The following is a 16631-nucleotide window of genomic DNA, read 5'->3' as shown; positions in this document are numbered from 1 at the left end:
TTATTTAGCTCTTGAGGAAAAACAGGAACAAATTGTTACGATGAGTTATATTAGAAAGTTTGACGGGTAATGACGATGGGCCTAAATATTTTATATCTTTTTCTTTTCTAAAAAATAAATACTTTTTAATTAAGCAATAGAGTGGTCCTAAATCAAAATCCACCTCCCTAATTCAATCATTGAGTTCCAAGCTCGTCACTTTTATATATTTACATATATATACACACATATGTGTATACTAGTGCACCGACTCACCTGTTGCGTGCTTGTATAATATTTTTTATAATTCGTTTGATTTATATTTAAATGAGAATCAAAATATAATTATAATAAATAGCGATGAACTACAATATAATTTCGATATATAAATCAAAAATTAAATAAAATTTTATAGATTATTTCATTAAAATCTGCACTATGGCCCAACAAATTAAAGAACGCATGAAAATAAAAATACTGTCATTACTATTATTAAAGTTTTTGCTCCTACTTAACACGTTTAATTAAATATTTTAATAGATTATTTTTAAATAATTTATTATATTTTAAAAATATTATAAATTATATGTTTATATAAAGTCGAGTGAATTTCAAATAGTTGTTGAGAATTTTAGAAAATGTTTTATGGACCGAATATTTAGACAAGATGGGCTTTCTTCCATTGACCCCAGCCCAATTTAGCAATGTCCTTTCAAGATCGCGTGGTTAACGAAACCCTGATTTCAAACTGGGGTGCTGCCCTTATTATTTTCACGCAATCTTAGTTTACATATTGGAATCGCCGAGTGTTTATGGAGTTTTCTGCAACTCCGAGATTGCGATTTTTTATTTATTGGGTTGAAATTAAACTACCGCCGGCGATGACAAGATTATTGGCAGAAGCTACAATGACCTAACTGCGCAATCACGGTACTTTTCCGTGGGGTCGTTGTGGCTATGGTGAATGTGCCAATATGCTAATCTGAGGCCAGTTATAGTTTATTTTTAATCTTGCATGTGGAAATTGTGATGGGCTTTTTATTATATTTGATGCTGTTTTATGAAATACGGGAAAAAGGTTGTTTTTTTGACGATAAAATTACCTATCATTACATCTTTATGGAGTTGTGTTCGAATTAACTTATCATTTGAGATTCGTGGTTTCGAATTTTTGTGATTTTCGTCCCAATTTTTTCGGGAGGCGTCGTGACTCGATCTGTAGATCCCGATATTTTTTAAATAACTATATTGTCTTAATTCACTGGTCTCCAATTTTCCGACTTTGATAGCGTCTATAACACTTAATTCGAGTCTGGATGAAAGGAATTGTTTCGGGTTCAAAGTTTTGATTGAACTTCCTTTGGAGATTATGGAAAATTACTTCAAGAGTGGCATTATCTTACATTTGCTTGTATTGGTAACACAGAGGCCTGATCTTAATTGCATTGTTTGTGCATCTAATTAAAATTGCGATCAGGTTTATATTTTATTCATATTGTCGCATTTTATACTAGTGGCATACACTTTCTGTTTTTCTTTATTTCTCAGGTTTTTACACTAGAGTAATGTTGTTTGAAAGTTTGGTTTTGGAGAGGTGCAGATCCTTGGAACGTTAGGTATAGTGTGAAGCTTGACCGAATGGTTTATAGGTCAGTCGTTTGTGCACTACTATTTCCCAGCTAATTCTGGTTACACCATGCCTACTGGCTTCTTATATATGCGTACCAAACTCTAATGTTAAGCATTATGCGATTTTTGAGAATTGTTTGGCTGCTTGAATTTGTATTCTCTATCAATATCACTTTATCTGTGCAATCTACAAATTGTTCATAACAAACTTGATTGAGATCGGGCAATGAGACCAGGGGGGCCTCCTGGACCTGGCTGGGGATTGGGGCCTGGGGGACCAGGCTGGGGTCCTGGACCTGGAGGACCGGGCTGGGGATTCTTCGGTGGATGCTTTAATGGAATTTGCAACATCGTTACTTCATGGTAAGCAAATTCATGAATTCTTGGCATCATTGGATGTATTAACCCCTTTACTTGTGTAGATACATTATCAAGAATGGCTACCGTCCACAATGTTTCTATGCGCGTGCACATATCCTGATCATTTCTCTTTTTATCGATCATTTCTGGTCAATGACTCTGAGTTTAATTTTGCAGCTTATCCTGTCTCAGCTGTTGTTGGCTGCTGACTTGCTGTTTCGGTGGACCTCATACTTGCGGACCTCCCATTCCACCTCCTCTTTAATATGGAACCCAGGACTGTCAATCTGTATCTTATTGTTCTAGTTGATAAATTTTACTTGAATATGTTTTATGCTGTATTATGTTGTTCTTTGACAAACAATTCAATAATAATGCATGAATTGGAAGTTTTAATCCCCGGTCAGACCGCTCTTGGTCACTTTGCTGATAGACGGTATCTTGGTTTTTTGCCAACGGAATGGAACTCAGATATTTATTATGCTTTTTGTTATTTTTGCGAACTTCACATTTTATAGTTAAAACACAACCACAAGTCATAATTCGACCTTGATCCCTAAAAGTCATCTGAGAAAACACAACACAAAGGAAATACCAATTAAAGAAAACCAGAGCTGGTCGATCTCGACTAGGAAGTCTCTTAAGAGTTCGTATTCAACCAACAACTCTACCTTTAGACCATCCAAGGGATTCACTAGTCGTATCCTCGACTGTATGATGAGACAACCTTTATCCAAAAACCAAACCCTCTCTTAAATTTGCTCCTCCATAACCTAAATTACACTCCTAAATGAAAGCACTTATGCACTGTTGTCTCTCTTTTGTATTATCGGTGGAAAGGGTGTTTGTTTATCACATTAAAAATAATTGTTTTGGGCCTTTGTATATGTTTTGGAATAAAGTTTATGACATTGAAAATAACTATTTTGGGCTTGTGAAAAGCCAAAATTAATTCTTAAATTTTATTTCAGTGCCTCTAGACCGTCTGGCCTGGGGCAAAGAGCCAAAGACATCTTAGGCCACGTCTCAGATCCGCAAAATCATATATTTTATAGGTAATTGTACAAATAGATGACATAAATACTCTATCCAAAATCAAATTTGATTACAAATGAGTAAAAAGTCAAAATTCCACATCAGCAACCGAATATATATCAAAGTGACAGGAACTTGCGTTTGTGGGTTAAACAAGAACCGCGCAAACTCAGAAGAACAAGAAACAAGAATAATTGCGTAAACACCAGTAAATCAATTCTTACAGGCAACCTGTGCTCAACATAAAAACAACAAATTATATTATAATAAACATCACAACATAGAAAAAAATTGGAAAGTCTTGACATATAAATTGAGCAGCACACACAAATTAACCAAATACATCTGCATTATCCCTAATACATCAACACCACCAAACCGGAAACCAGAATCGAACCTAAGAATCCAGGCACGCTCAACCTCAGAGAAGAAGATTCCAGCTGCGCAAAGGCTGTGCCAGGGGCTGGCGGAAGCGCCACTGGACCGGGATTTGGCGGGCTACGATTAGAAGGAATAATGGGCAGCGAGGATTCGCTCGGAGAAAAGCCAGAGCCACCAGGTGAAGGCAGAAGTGGATAGATATCCGGAGACAGTGCAGGTGGCGCCGCCACGACAGGAGTAGAGAGTTGAGAACCTGAACCAGGTAACAAAGTAGGCGCAGCAGACACAGGCTGATTCTTTCCAAACGCAGATGACAATTCCATAAAGATTGTCACGCTCAACAGCAAGAATATTTTACTTGTTGAGAGACCCATTAATGCAAAGTTTTGCTGATATTTTTGGGCCGAAAATCGGATTAATTGGGTACTAAAATAAATGCAGTTCACTTGATATTGGATTGATGATGGATGAATGAATAATTTATGAAATGGAGCCATCGTGTCATGTTGTGGGAGAAGGTGGAAGTGAGTGATTGGACTGTGATATGAGTAAACAGATATGATTTGTTGAACTAAGGGACAAGAATTGTCCGAGGGTATCTGTTCAGGAAACACATGCATTGCAATGAGACACATACGGTGTTTGTCTATTTAACATACAAATTTCCATTAGAAACAATTAAAGTTGTGTATGTTTACAAATAAAATCCTGCTCGGCTCTGGAAATAGCTTTTTTCAATCTTTGCTTCCGTATTCAACCGCATTAGATCCACCGACGTTGATGCTGGCAGATGGATTGGGAGCTTCGAAGCGTACCTGTAATTAACTATTTGTGATTTGATTGATATATGTGTCATCGATGTTTTTTGGCCCTCTACGAACACTTCCATGTGTTGCAGCGGGTAATCTTCAAGTGAAAGTTTTTACAAACAAGTCTTTGTTCATGACATTTTTTCACTAAAGTTTTACACTAAACTTAATGACAAAATGCCATGAACAAGACCAGATTGTAGTAACTTGGATATATTTGTTTCCAGGTCGGCCGGAGTCTGGACCGGAAAGTCTCCATCCCGGCTACATATGATACAGTGTTCTCAAGTCGCCATTGTTGTTCATTAGCCCTTACAGAAGGTCTCTTTATATAGGAATTGTAAAGGACTAGCATCCGCTTGGAGCATGGTCAAAATTTCTTGATTTCGTAAATTAAATGTGGCAATTACATAATCAGAATAATAAGATATGGTCGCTTATAAATGGAAAGTCGAATAATTGTAATTTCCCTTTATTATATTATTAGGCCAAATCTCGTAAATATTATAACATTTCATTATATACATTGTTGACCAATTCACACTATTTGTAACTTGTAAGTAATATAATAAAAGACGATATTTTTTTTAAAATATTTTATCGATATTCCACGAAATTTAAATGTGACAAAATTTAGTAGCTAGCATGATATTTTTAAAAATAAATTAACATTTATAATTGTCGATGCTAAATCTAATAAAATTTGGCAAGGTTACCACACCATTTAATTAGGGGATGAGATAAAACGCGGGACATGAGATACGAGAACTAATTAGGCTTACCTAACATTACCTTGATAAATACTAAGTTAATTGATTAAGACTATATATGAAGAAAGTAAAGATTTTATCAAATATTGCATAAAATTTCACAATAAATGATAAATAATAAGTTAATATTCTCAATTGAATTTGTTTTTGTTAAATTAAAGCAAAAACTTGCATGAGACGGTCTCACTTGTGAGACACATATCTTATTTGTGTCATCTATTGCAAAAATATTACTTTTTATGATAAGAATATTACTTTTTATTGTGAATATCGATAGGGTTGATGTCACGTCCCAGGGACGGGGTTGGTCGACACCGACGTTGCTTTCAGATTTACATTCGAAAACAACAAGCCTCAGAAGTACTAAAATTCATAAACCAATCTTTTATTCAAAATACTGAATATTGATTGTCTGATACAAAGTCAAATGACTATTGGTTTACAGCGAAAATGTAAAACCAAATATAATAACGTCTTAACAGATGCAGCGGGAAACATAAATCAGAACTGAGAAATAACAGTCTTCTTCACTAGCCCCAAAACTGAATCTGCTCTTCTTCTTCTAACATTTCTTCCTCGTTTTTATCTGAGATGGGTGTGGTGGGTGAGTGATATGATCGTCACTCAATAAGCGGGAGTGAGAATAATTCCAAGTTTTCGAAATCATTTTCAACAGAAACAGTAATACAAATGATATACAGAAATTCTTATTTTCAGAACAGAAATCAGTATTCAGGACAAAAATCAGAACTTAAAATTTAGCAAGTAAGCACTGAGCACGTTTGTGAATTTCATGGCTAAACTGATATCAGTCCCCTATATGTTCTTTACTCTAAGGTGTGAGGCCAGTAATCAGTAATCAGAATTCAGTAATGTTCAGAATATATTCCTACCATTAGTTCACTAGGTTTCAGTACTTCAAAAATTAGATATCAGAAATCAAAAATACATATACTTTGATTCAAAACAGGAATTATCAAACTGATTTCAAGATATTTATACGTAAAGTCACTTACTGTATTTGCTAGAAGTTTTGGTCGAAGTCTGGAAATATGTTTGCTCTCGCTACTGGATTTTACTGCTTGAACAAAGACACTCTCTTAACTCGAATTTTCAAGTGATAACTCAAGATTTGTATAACACCAATTCAGAGATTTGAGGGTGTTATTTATAGGTAAAATTCTGACTGGTAGCCTCCCAACTAATGGTCATAATCTGCCATTATGTGTCATTACTTGCCTTTAATCCATGATAAATGCTTCAGTTACAAGTCATAAGCAGAATCAGTAGCTGTCTGCTGGAATTTCACGCTACTGAATTCTTCTGCTGCTGTATTATATCTGCTGGAAAAATACCAGCTTCTGAAATATCAGTTGCTGCTGGAAGCTTCTGCTGAACTCTTTGTCTTGCTGCTGAATTTTGTTAGCTACTGCTGGAATTTCGGGTTCTCACAGTTGATCCGTCTCAAAAATAAAGATTCGTGAGATCGTCTCACAAAAGACATAGTTCTATTATTAATATGCTTCAGTTAGACTACCACCTACCCGACATTTTTTTTTATGGAAACTTGTCGGTCATATCTACTCGTACCAGTCAATTAAAACTATAAGGATACAAACAGGTTATTTTTAAAATCATAAAAATTAGCGATTATATAATAATGTTAAATGACATATTTTTTAATTTGGTAACAAACAATTTTCGTCAAATTTATTTGAAAATTTGGGATATTCAACGAAACCGACAACAAAACTTGGTAAACGATATGCGTGTCAATATTGTTTTACAGTATTTTAACATGTTTTAATTATCTTGGCGAAAAAGTTTCGATTCACTTAAGCACCCTAACCCAAAAAAAAATGTTAGTTAACAATATTTCGTGTCACATAGCACCTCAATAAAAAAGTCAAAGGAAGCAAATTATTACACAAATGTTTCTTGATTAGTTAATGATCAAGATCCAATTTAGTCGTCACGTCGTAACGATAAAATGATAGAGTATAACGAATATCTTCAATTCTTCGTTGTTTTTTGACTTCTTAATTTGAACTTATCACACCAGACTTGTCACACAAGACTTGTCCAGTGTGTTATATCTGATGAGCGTGATTTACATATTATTGTATTGTTATTTGAGTTTATCTTAAGTATACCATAAAAATAAAGGCAGCCAGTTATAAATTTTTAAAAAATTCAATTTAAACCGAACTTATCAAATAAATTATTCTCTCGTTCCGAAAACGAAATATACAATAGCATTTACAGTTTTACGCTGAGGTCCGGTGATATTCAATAAGTGTCGGGGGCATTTGCAGCACATACAATAAAATATAAACTAATATAACAAAATTTAACATATATAATTTAAAAAAACAATTGTAACATATCTAATTCATAATAAATAAATAAAAAAATAAGGAAAAAAAGGAAATGGCGAAGGGTCATTCTCTATATATAATAACAATAATTCAAGAAATGCGTGAACCAGTCGTGTTATATATATATATATATATATATATATATATAAACATAGATCAATCGATCAGGACAAAGTTTTATGCTATCACATGGCGGAGCAGAAAGCGGAAGAAACGGCGGTGATAGTAGTCGGCGGCGGCCCATCCGGCCTGGCCACGGCGGCGTGTTTAAGCCAACTCTCAATCCCATACATACTTCTGGAAAGAGAAGACTGTGTGGCTTCACTCTGAAAGAAATACACCTACGACCGTGTCCACCTGCACCTGCGAAAAGCCTACTCCGAGCTGCCCCTGATGCCCATCCCCAAAGCTTACTCCGCCTACTTATCAAAAGCGGAGTTCATACAGTACTTGAACGACTACGCTTCGCATTTCGGGATCCTCCCCATTCTCCACCATGCGGTGGAAGCGGCGGCGTACGATGAAGTTGCGGGAAAGTGGAAAGTGAAGGCCAGAGATTGTGGCATGGGGTCCGCTGAAGTAAAGGAGTACAGGTCCAGGTTTCTTGTTGTGGCCACTGGTGAATCCTGCGACGCTTCCTGGCCTGAGATCGAGGGTTTGCGGAGCTTTAATGGTGAGGTTTTGCATTCGACGCAGTATAAGAACGGGAAGAAGTTTAAGGATAAAAGTGTCTTGGTTGTGGGGAGTGGAAACTCTGGCATGGAGATTTCCTTGGATCTTGCTAACTCTGGAGCGACAACCTCCATCGTTGTCCGAAGCCCGGTGAGATCAATGCTTATTAATTTTACTCATCTTTGTTCATTTTGATACTGCTACGCAATCCACGTGTATAAACGGGATGTCCTCTTTAGGCATCTCCAATCTTTGGGTGCAAACATTGGCTCCAACGGAGGCAAAAATAGCGTAGCCTCCACCTATTTTTTTATTTATTATTTTTTTGTTTTAATTATTACATAGTGGATATTTTATGAGACGGTTTCACGAATCTTTATCTATGAGACAAGTCAATCTTATCGATGCTCACGATAAAAAGTAATACTCTTAGCATAAAAAGTAATATTTTTTCATAGATGACCCAAACAAGAGATCTGTTCCACAAAATATAACATGTGAGATCGTCTCACACAAGTTTTTACCATTATTATAGAACGTACTAATTTTATTATTTATTTTTAAATATAAATAGTATTTAAATAATAATAAAATATTTATTGAGATACTAACCATAAAAAGTTAAAATAATAACTATTGATTTTTTAAATATTTATTTATGTTAATTATTATTAATTAAATAATAATTTGATTTAATGATTCATAAATAATATAAAAAAATTAGTATAAAATTTGAAGTAAATGAGATGAAAATGTACGTTGTATTTGGTGCAAAAATCACATTATTTTAGTGTAAAATATACACCAAAATTTGATATATTATCTGAGACTATTTTTCACTTATTTATCTTTACATATTCTTGTGCTTCCACATCATAAAATGCCAAGACTTGGAGATAGGCAGCAGAAAACAACCTTTATTTTTGCATTTCTTGTGTCAGAAAATCTGATGCCACCACGTACGATGTCCTTTTATTTCGCTGACTCATTGTCATCCTTGATTATGTCAGTTTGTATTGGAAGGAAATTTGATTTCCTTGTATCCTGAGATAGTCTATAAGAATGAATGCTCGTAGTATTGATAAATTATATATATCTAGACCAAAATACTTTTTTTAATTCACAAGAATATGGGATATGATGTATATTCTCGCATAAATTTTTTGACTATTTGAGTAGGCAATACGTTACATGTGTGTGTGAGATCCAACAACATTATTATATATTTATCTAGCATAGACTGAATTTGTTAAATTTAATGATTAATATTATTGTGGTTGCAGATTCATATACTATCAAGAACAATGACGCATGTGGGTTTGGTATTATTGAAATATTTAAGTTTGAATCGGATTGATTCCATATTAACTGTGATGAGCAAGCTTGTATACGGAGATTTGAGCAAGTTTGGTATCCAAAGACCAAAAGAGGGGCCATTTGTTATGAAAAATAAGTATGGAAAATACCCCGTTATCGACGTCGGAACCTGTCGAAAAATCAAGCAAGGGGAGATTCAGGTCAATTGTACGTTTAAAATTTAATGATTCTCCTATAGGAATTTAAATAGTGCATATTTTGAAGATCATATATATCTATATATATGTGTGTGTGTGTGTGTGTGTGTCTAGTTTAAAACTGAGATTATTGGATATGAATAAACAGGTGTTGCCAGGGATAAAGAGCATTGGAGGCAAAAGTGTGTTATTTGAGAATGGGAATGAATATTCCTTCGATGCTATTGTGTTTGCCACGGGATTCAAAAGATCAACAAAATACTGGCTCAAGGTGAAGTATAAAGATACATATACATATACATACACATACATATAACAGTGGTGAAGTCTTATATATTTTTTTTACTCACAACAAAATCTAATATTTATTTATAATATACGTTTTTCGACTATATTTCATTCGCTTAACGTGGTGCCTAACCACAAAAAAAAAAAAAAAAAAATTATAGTTGAATTATTATTTTAATTTTAATTTTAATTATTTACAGGGAGATGGTTATCTTTTAAATGATGATGGGCTTCCAGTGCGGAGTTACCCTGATCATTGGAAAGGTAAAAATGGGCTTTATTGTTCTGGTCTGGGCCGCAACACTATTTACGGAGCTGGTATCGATGCTCAGAAGATAGCCACTGATGTCAAGACCCTGTGGTGACTGCTTCCAGCTTTTTATCCACTTTTATTTATTTTTATTATCATTATTTTAATATTTTATATATAAAAAATACACCTGTGTGGGAGGCCCCAAAGTACACCCAGTTCGCATGAGTGGTCCGGGCATCGCTGCCGCCGCCCCCAAAAAAATTATTGTTAAAATCAAAACCAAAATTGTAGGTACCATATAAATATATTATTTTTTGTTTACCATCTGAGGCTTGGGATCAAAGTGAGGAATCTGATACGTGGCGTCGTTTTATCAAACTTTTTCTTAGTGGCTTTCGCACACATGGAGGATTATTGGTTTCCAGCCTATATACCATCTTCAACTCGTATTGAGCTAAGAAAATGAAGAATTTAAATCTCAGAATAAAATGAATATAAGATTCTTATTTGGAACTTTTACAAAACATAAAAGGATTTATAAAAGATATACCAAAGAAATTAAACAACAGAGGATTTTACCGAGGTCCACCTCAGAATCATAAATTCATAAAAAATCACCCATGAACGCCTTAAACGCCATTTCTCGGCTAAGCAGGCTAAAGGGCTACAACATGAATTTATTTTTCCTGGTTAAACTCGAACCTTGTGTTTACCATTTCCTGGTTCATCTTTTTACCTTATGTTCTAACCAAAGACTCTTATATTACATTAAATTTCAAAAATTTAAATAAATCTTTTATTATCTCAATCTGATCACAAGAACAAATAAATATAGATCATGTCATAGTAAGGTAATAATTTAGCACGAATGCTTTAGCCTATCATTCAGGCTAAACCTATGAAATAAAAATATAAAACAGTAAATAAAAACAGAAAATAAAAACAGTAAGAACTTACAAAGTTGTTATCAGAACTTCAAACTTTTTATTGATATACTTCAGAAGGTTTTTTACAAGGGAGAATAGAGGGGAGCAAACTCAACCGTGTCCTTCTAAAGACACAGAATAAACCTATTTATAGATAGAAGAGCCGGACATCAAACCCCGGATTCCATCTTAAAATAAAAGCAGTAAATGCTTTATTAAAGCAAATAGTAATATAAATTCAAAAAGTAAAAATGATATGCCACCCACTTTTTGTCACGATATGCCATGATGAGATGTGATATTCCACCAACTGCAGATTCTTCTTCTGATGATCTTAATCATCTTTAATATTGTCTTTTAAAGAATTTTTCAAATTCTCAAAAATGTCATCGATCTGAGAAAATTGAGGAATATCATCCTCAGGGTCTTGAGCATCTTGCATCTTCATTAGATGAATAAATTGATTTTCACTAGATTCAGACGTCATAGATTTATCTGATTTGGAATCAGAACCTCCAATATTCTGGAAAAGATCTTTTTTCATTTCTTCAATATAGATCTCAATCATTTTTTCTTTTGAATATATTTCAGAATATTTCTGAGTAAGAATCTTGAAAGGACTCATAGAGGCTTTCTCCTTTTCTTGTTGATTATTAATTTCTTGCTGATATAAAGAAATTTTTTCTTCCATTTGATGAAGAGTTTCATAACCATATGGTTTTCCAGTTTCTGGATCATCTCTCAATAATTTGTCCCAGAATTTTGTGGAACTGACCCTCCATATGCAAGGGATACCTTCATCAGTGTAACCGAATTCTGGCTGCCATTTCCAAATCCATGGGATACCAAATTCCATGAAAAATAGACATAGAGTCTTACCATCGATCCAATGTTCAGAAAATGATTTTTTAATACTTGGAGAAACATTTAACCAAGTATTCATGGGTTTTATAAAAACCTCTGGCAAAATCTTTGCGGATGGACCAAATATCTTCCACCATATGAAAAACCAATTTGGAACTGGATAGTGAAAAACATTTTCACAAATCTTTAAAAACCAAGTATGTTTTCTTTTTTCATTTTCATAAAACAAGGTTTTATTAAAACTTTCAATATAATCCCAAAAATTGAATTTAAAACTCATTTTATGATTTTCAGAATAAAATTCTTTTTCAACTAATGGAGATATACCCCATTCTTAAATAGATATAATCTTCTTGATTATAAATTTTGAGAAGTTATAACTTCCTTTCTGCTGAGTATTACTGAAAAAGTGAGTTATGTCAACACTTTTTGTAGATATCAGAAGATTTTCATAAAATCCTCTTTGCTTGTAGGAACCATATACATATGATGTATTGGTTAGATATCTTTCCATGATAGTCCATGGAGTTTTTTCCCATTGGGTATCTTTTTCTTCTATAAGAAGAATCAATTCTCGATGTTTTGTCTCTGTATATAGAGCTGAATCATTATCATCATCTTTTACTGAAGATTGAGAATCTGTATTACTTCTCTTTTGTTTCAAAAATTCTTGAAATTCATTGTATAACTCATTATTTTGCTCAGTATTACTGGCTGATGAACTGGATAAGTTTTGGGCTATAAGCCTCTGTTTTCCATGCTGTGCAATGATATTAGGGGGTTTTCCCCTACCTCCTCGCCCTCTATAAGAGGACTCTCCTCTTACTCGGGAATACATATCTGTAGATGAAAACATTAGGATAAATATTCTCGAGTTAAGAAATCTGACAAGTGATTATCTTCACCTTTCTTATAAATGATTTCAAAATCAAAAGGAGCTAAATGAGCCTGCCATCTTGCAAACATTTGTTTAGAAACATCATGTTTAAAATCTTTATTAAACATAAATTTTGCAGATTTGCAATCAGTTTTTATAATAAACTTTTGATTATATAAATCATCTTGAAATCTTAAAATATATCTGACAATAGCTAAGATTTCTTTTGCTACTGTGGAGTAACTTTTCTGGGCATTATTCCATTTACCAGAATAAAATCTAATAAGATATTCTTGTTTATTTTGGGGATCTTTTTGTTTTAAGATTCCTCCAAAACCTATATCTGAAGCATCTGTTTCCACAATTTTATCCCATTGCGAATTAGCAAGAATAAGACAAGGAAGGTTTTTAACCTTTTCCTTAATATTTCTAACAGCTATTGTATGTATTTCAGACCGAGGTAAAGGATTTTTCTTTAATCTATTATATAAGATAGCAGAATCTTTAGTAAAATGTTTAATATAAGGAGAAATATAATTTAAACTTCCTAAAAATCTCTGTAACTGAGTTTTATCAGTTATAATATCAGGAAATTTTGAACCAAATTCTATACTTCTCTGTATAGGAATTATTTTTCCTTTTTCAATCATATGACCAAGAAATCTAATATTGGTTTGAAATAAAATCATTTTAGATTTTGAGATAACAAGTCCATTTTGAATAACAATATTTTTAAACATATCTAAATGTTTAAAATGTATTTCAATATCATTAGAAAATACTAAGATATCATCAATATAAACAATTATAAAATTGCTGTAATTATAAAAAATATCATTCATAATTTGTTGAAATTCAGAAGGGGCATTTTTAAGGCCAAATGACATTACTGTCCATTCATAATGTCCTATTGGAACATTAAAAACAGTTTTATATCTATCAGATTCTTTTACCTGAATCTGCCAAAATCCTGATTTTAAATCAAATTTTGAAAATATGATAGTATTAACAAGTCTATCTAATAAATCTTTTTTATTAGGAATAGGATGCCTAATCCATTTTAAAACCTTATTAATGGTTTATAATTTATGACTAATCTAGGAACTCCTCTTTCATGTTCAGAATGTTTATTAACATAAAAAGCAGTACATGACCAAGGAGATCGAGAAGGCTTTATCAAACCTTTTTCTAATAAAGAATGAATTTCATTCTTACATAATTCTAAATATTCAGAATTCATTTGACAAGGACGAGCCTTGGTAGGAATATTTTTTTCATCAAAATTCTCTTCATATGGAAGAGATATTAAATGCTTCTTTCTATTCCAAAAAGCATTAGGAAGATCATTACATATTTCTAATGAAAACTTATTATAAATAAGTTTAATTTTTTCCTGTAATTTAGAATTTTGGAATTTATCATCTATAGTTAATATATTAACTTCTTCTTTTAAAGAATTAATCTGAAAAGTTTTCCTATCAATCTTTTCTTGTAATTCATTAAGAATTCTATGAACAGGTTTAGTTATGAACTTAAAGGAAATATGATTACCTTGAAAAGTTCCTATAATACATGTTTCATCAACATAAGTTAAAGGATAAATTTGATAAATGAAAGGAAGACCAAGTATAAGTTGGCTAAAAATATCTTTTGCTAATAAAAAACTGGTTTGAATACAGTTTTTATCTTTGCAAATATAAACTTTTGGTAATTTATAATTTATTTCTAATGGTTCTCCTCCTGCATGAGAGAGAGAATGAGTAGTTTTTTTATGAAAATATTTCGTAGGAATTAATCCTTCCTGTATAACATTTAAGTCTGCACCACTATCAATCATAGCAATGAAATTCTTTTTATAAGAATTTTTAATTAATAAAGTTATATTGGTATACCATTTTTGAGATATAATCATGCTTAAAACAGATAAATGTTTTTTATCTGGATCAGGAAAAAAAATATCTTGTAGATTATCAAAACTATCAGAATTATTAACTGAATTATTATTATTAGTTTCAATGATTGAAACACGATAATTTAAACTATTATTATGGTGTTGTAAAATTTTTACTTGTTCTTTAAGATTATCAATCTCTTTAACTAAATCCTGTATAGTAACTGGATTCTGTTTACTATATTTCTGTTGAAGAAGATTTTTAACTTCTTTCATAGAGTAAGCTTGTTCTTGTTTAACAAGAATATTATTATTATTATTGCTAGTTGAAGCAGTATTCTCCATTTGATCAATAATTGTGGATTTTAATACTGGATCCTTAATCATTTTAAGAAATTCTAAAATATTATTGTTAGTTAACACATTAATATTTAAATCATTGAATTGAGACATTAGTTTATAAAATTCATCATTTTTATCTTCTATATGATTTAAACAAGATTTTCCTTGTATACAATTATTACATTCATTTAAATCATCAGAAATATCTGATTCACTATCTATTATTTCTTCTGAAATATAAGATTCTGAAGAATTCTCAGTTTCACTGTCAGAATTATTATTTGAATCCATTATTATTTTAAATAATGTTTCTTTTAGATTGTCATCTATATCTAAATTATTAATTTTGTTTTTAGCCCAACATTGATTAGCATAATGTCCTGGCTTTTTACATTTTCTACAAATTATTAATTTATTTTTGTATTTTTCTTCTTTCCGTAAATCACGGCTTTCTTTTCTTTTCTTCTTTTTATCTCTTTGTCTATCAGACAAATGTCTTTTCTTTCTATAAAATTTTTCATCTTTTTCTTTAATTTTCTTCTTACCTTTATTAGGTAAGTCCATACCAAATTGATCACAAAATTTACCTAATTGTTTTTTCTCAAGTAAATTCTGTCTTTTAATTTGATTATTTAATTTTAATTCATTACAGAGAGCTAAACCCTCTTTAATGCAAGTATTAATTAAATTTCCATAAGTATAATTATCATATGGAATATTAATCTCATCCTTTCTTAATACTTTTCTAATTCTTTCAGCAAATAGAAAAGGTAAACAAACCATCTATAAATTTAGCTTTCCAGAAACTGTTATTACAATCTGGTATCTCATATATACGAGATAAAAAGGTATCTTTATACCATCTAAAATCAGTAAGTGTTTTACATTTTAGATTACTTATTAAAGTACGAATCTTTTCACTATCATAAGTGAATTTACGAGTAAAATGTTCAATCATAGTCATTATTAATGAATAAACAACATTTTCTGATTGAATATTATTCTCTATCTTTATAGAATTAATAATATCTTCTTTTTGGAATTGATTTAAATAATTATCCCACCAACCTTTAAGTTGACAAGTAAAACCTGATATAATCATCTTAGCGATATTTTTATCAGTATTGCCAGAAGTTTTACACACAGTACTATACATAAGCATTCTGTGAGCAGTATTATAAATTTGCTTATCACTAAAACCATCAATATTCCGTTCATAAATACTTTTTCCATTATAACTATTAGCAAATATATATTCTTGTTCTTCAATAAGAACATCCATGGGAGTAGGTCTATTATAATAATATTTATTTTGGGTAGGTCTATCTGCCCATTTGATTTTATTAATCTCTTATTCAGAATGATCATTATCATTATCAAACTCTTCATTAAGAGTATTCAAATTCAGATTTTTAAATTTTTGTTCTAATAATTTTTCTATATCAGAAACAGAAGATTTAAATTTAAAATCCTTTATATCTGGAGGGGATTGAATAGAAGAAGTAGCAATAGAAACAATTTTCAAAAAATAATATATTTATATGGTACCTACAATTTTGGTTTTAATTTTAACAATAATTTTTTTGGGGGCGGCGGCGGTGGGGGCGGCGGCAGCGGTGCCCGGACCACTCATGCGAACTAGGTGTACTTTGGGACCCCCCAC

General features: G+C 32.0%; 1 protein-coding gene across 1 annotated transcript; it reads left to right on the top strand.

The window, feature by feature from the left end:
* Positions 1-7499: 7499 nt before the first annotated feature.
* LOC142537232 (putative indole-3-pyruvate monooxygenase YUCCA10) lies at positions 7500-10239 on the top strand. Its single transcript, XM_075642781.1, has 4 exons — positions 7500-8163; positions 9297-9530; positions 9676-9798; positions 10016-10239. The coding sequence occupies exons 1-4, from the start codon at positions 7735-7737 to the stop codon at positions 10178-10180; spliced, it is 951 nt and encodes a 316-aa protein (XP_075498896.1). The 5' UTR covers positions 7500-7734; the 3' UTR covers positions 10181-10239.
* The last annotated feature ends 6392 nt before the right edge of the window (positions 10240-16631 follow it).

Source organism: Primulina tabacum, chromosome 2 (genome assembly GCF_025594145.1).
Source record: "Primulina tabacum isolate GXHZ01 chromosome 2, ASM2559414v2, whole genome shotgun sequence".
Classification (NCBI taxonomy): domain Eukaryota; kingdom Viridiplantae; phylum Streptophyta; class Magnoliopsida; order Lamiales; family Gesneriaceae; genus Primulina; species Primulina tabacum.
The sequence above is the reverse complement of the archived record's forward strand: the minus strand, read 5'-3'. Positions and strand labels throughout refer to the sequence as shown.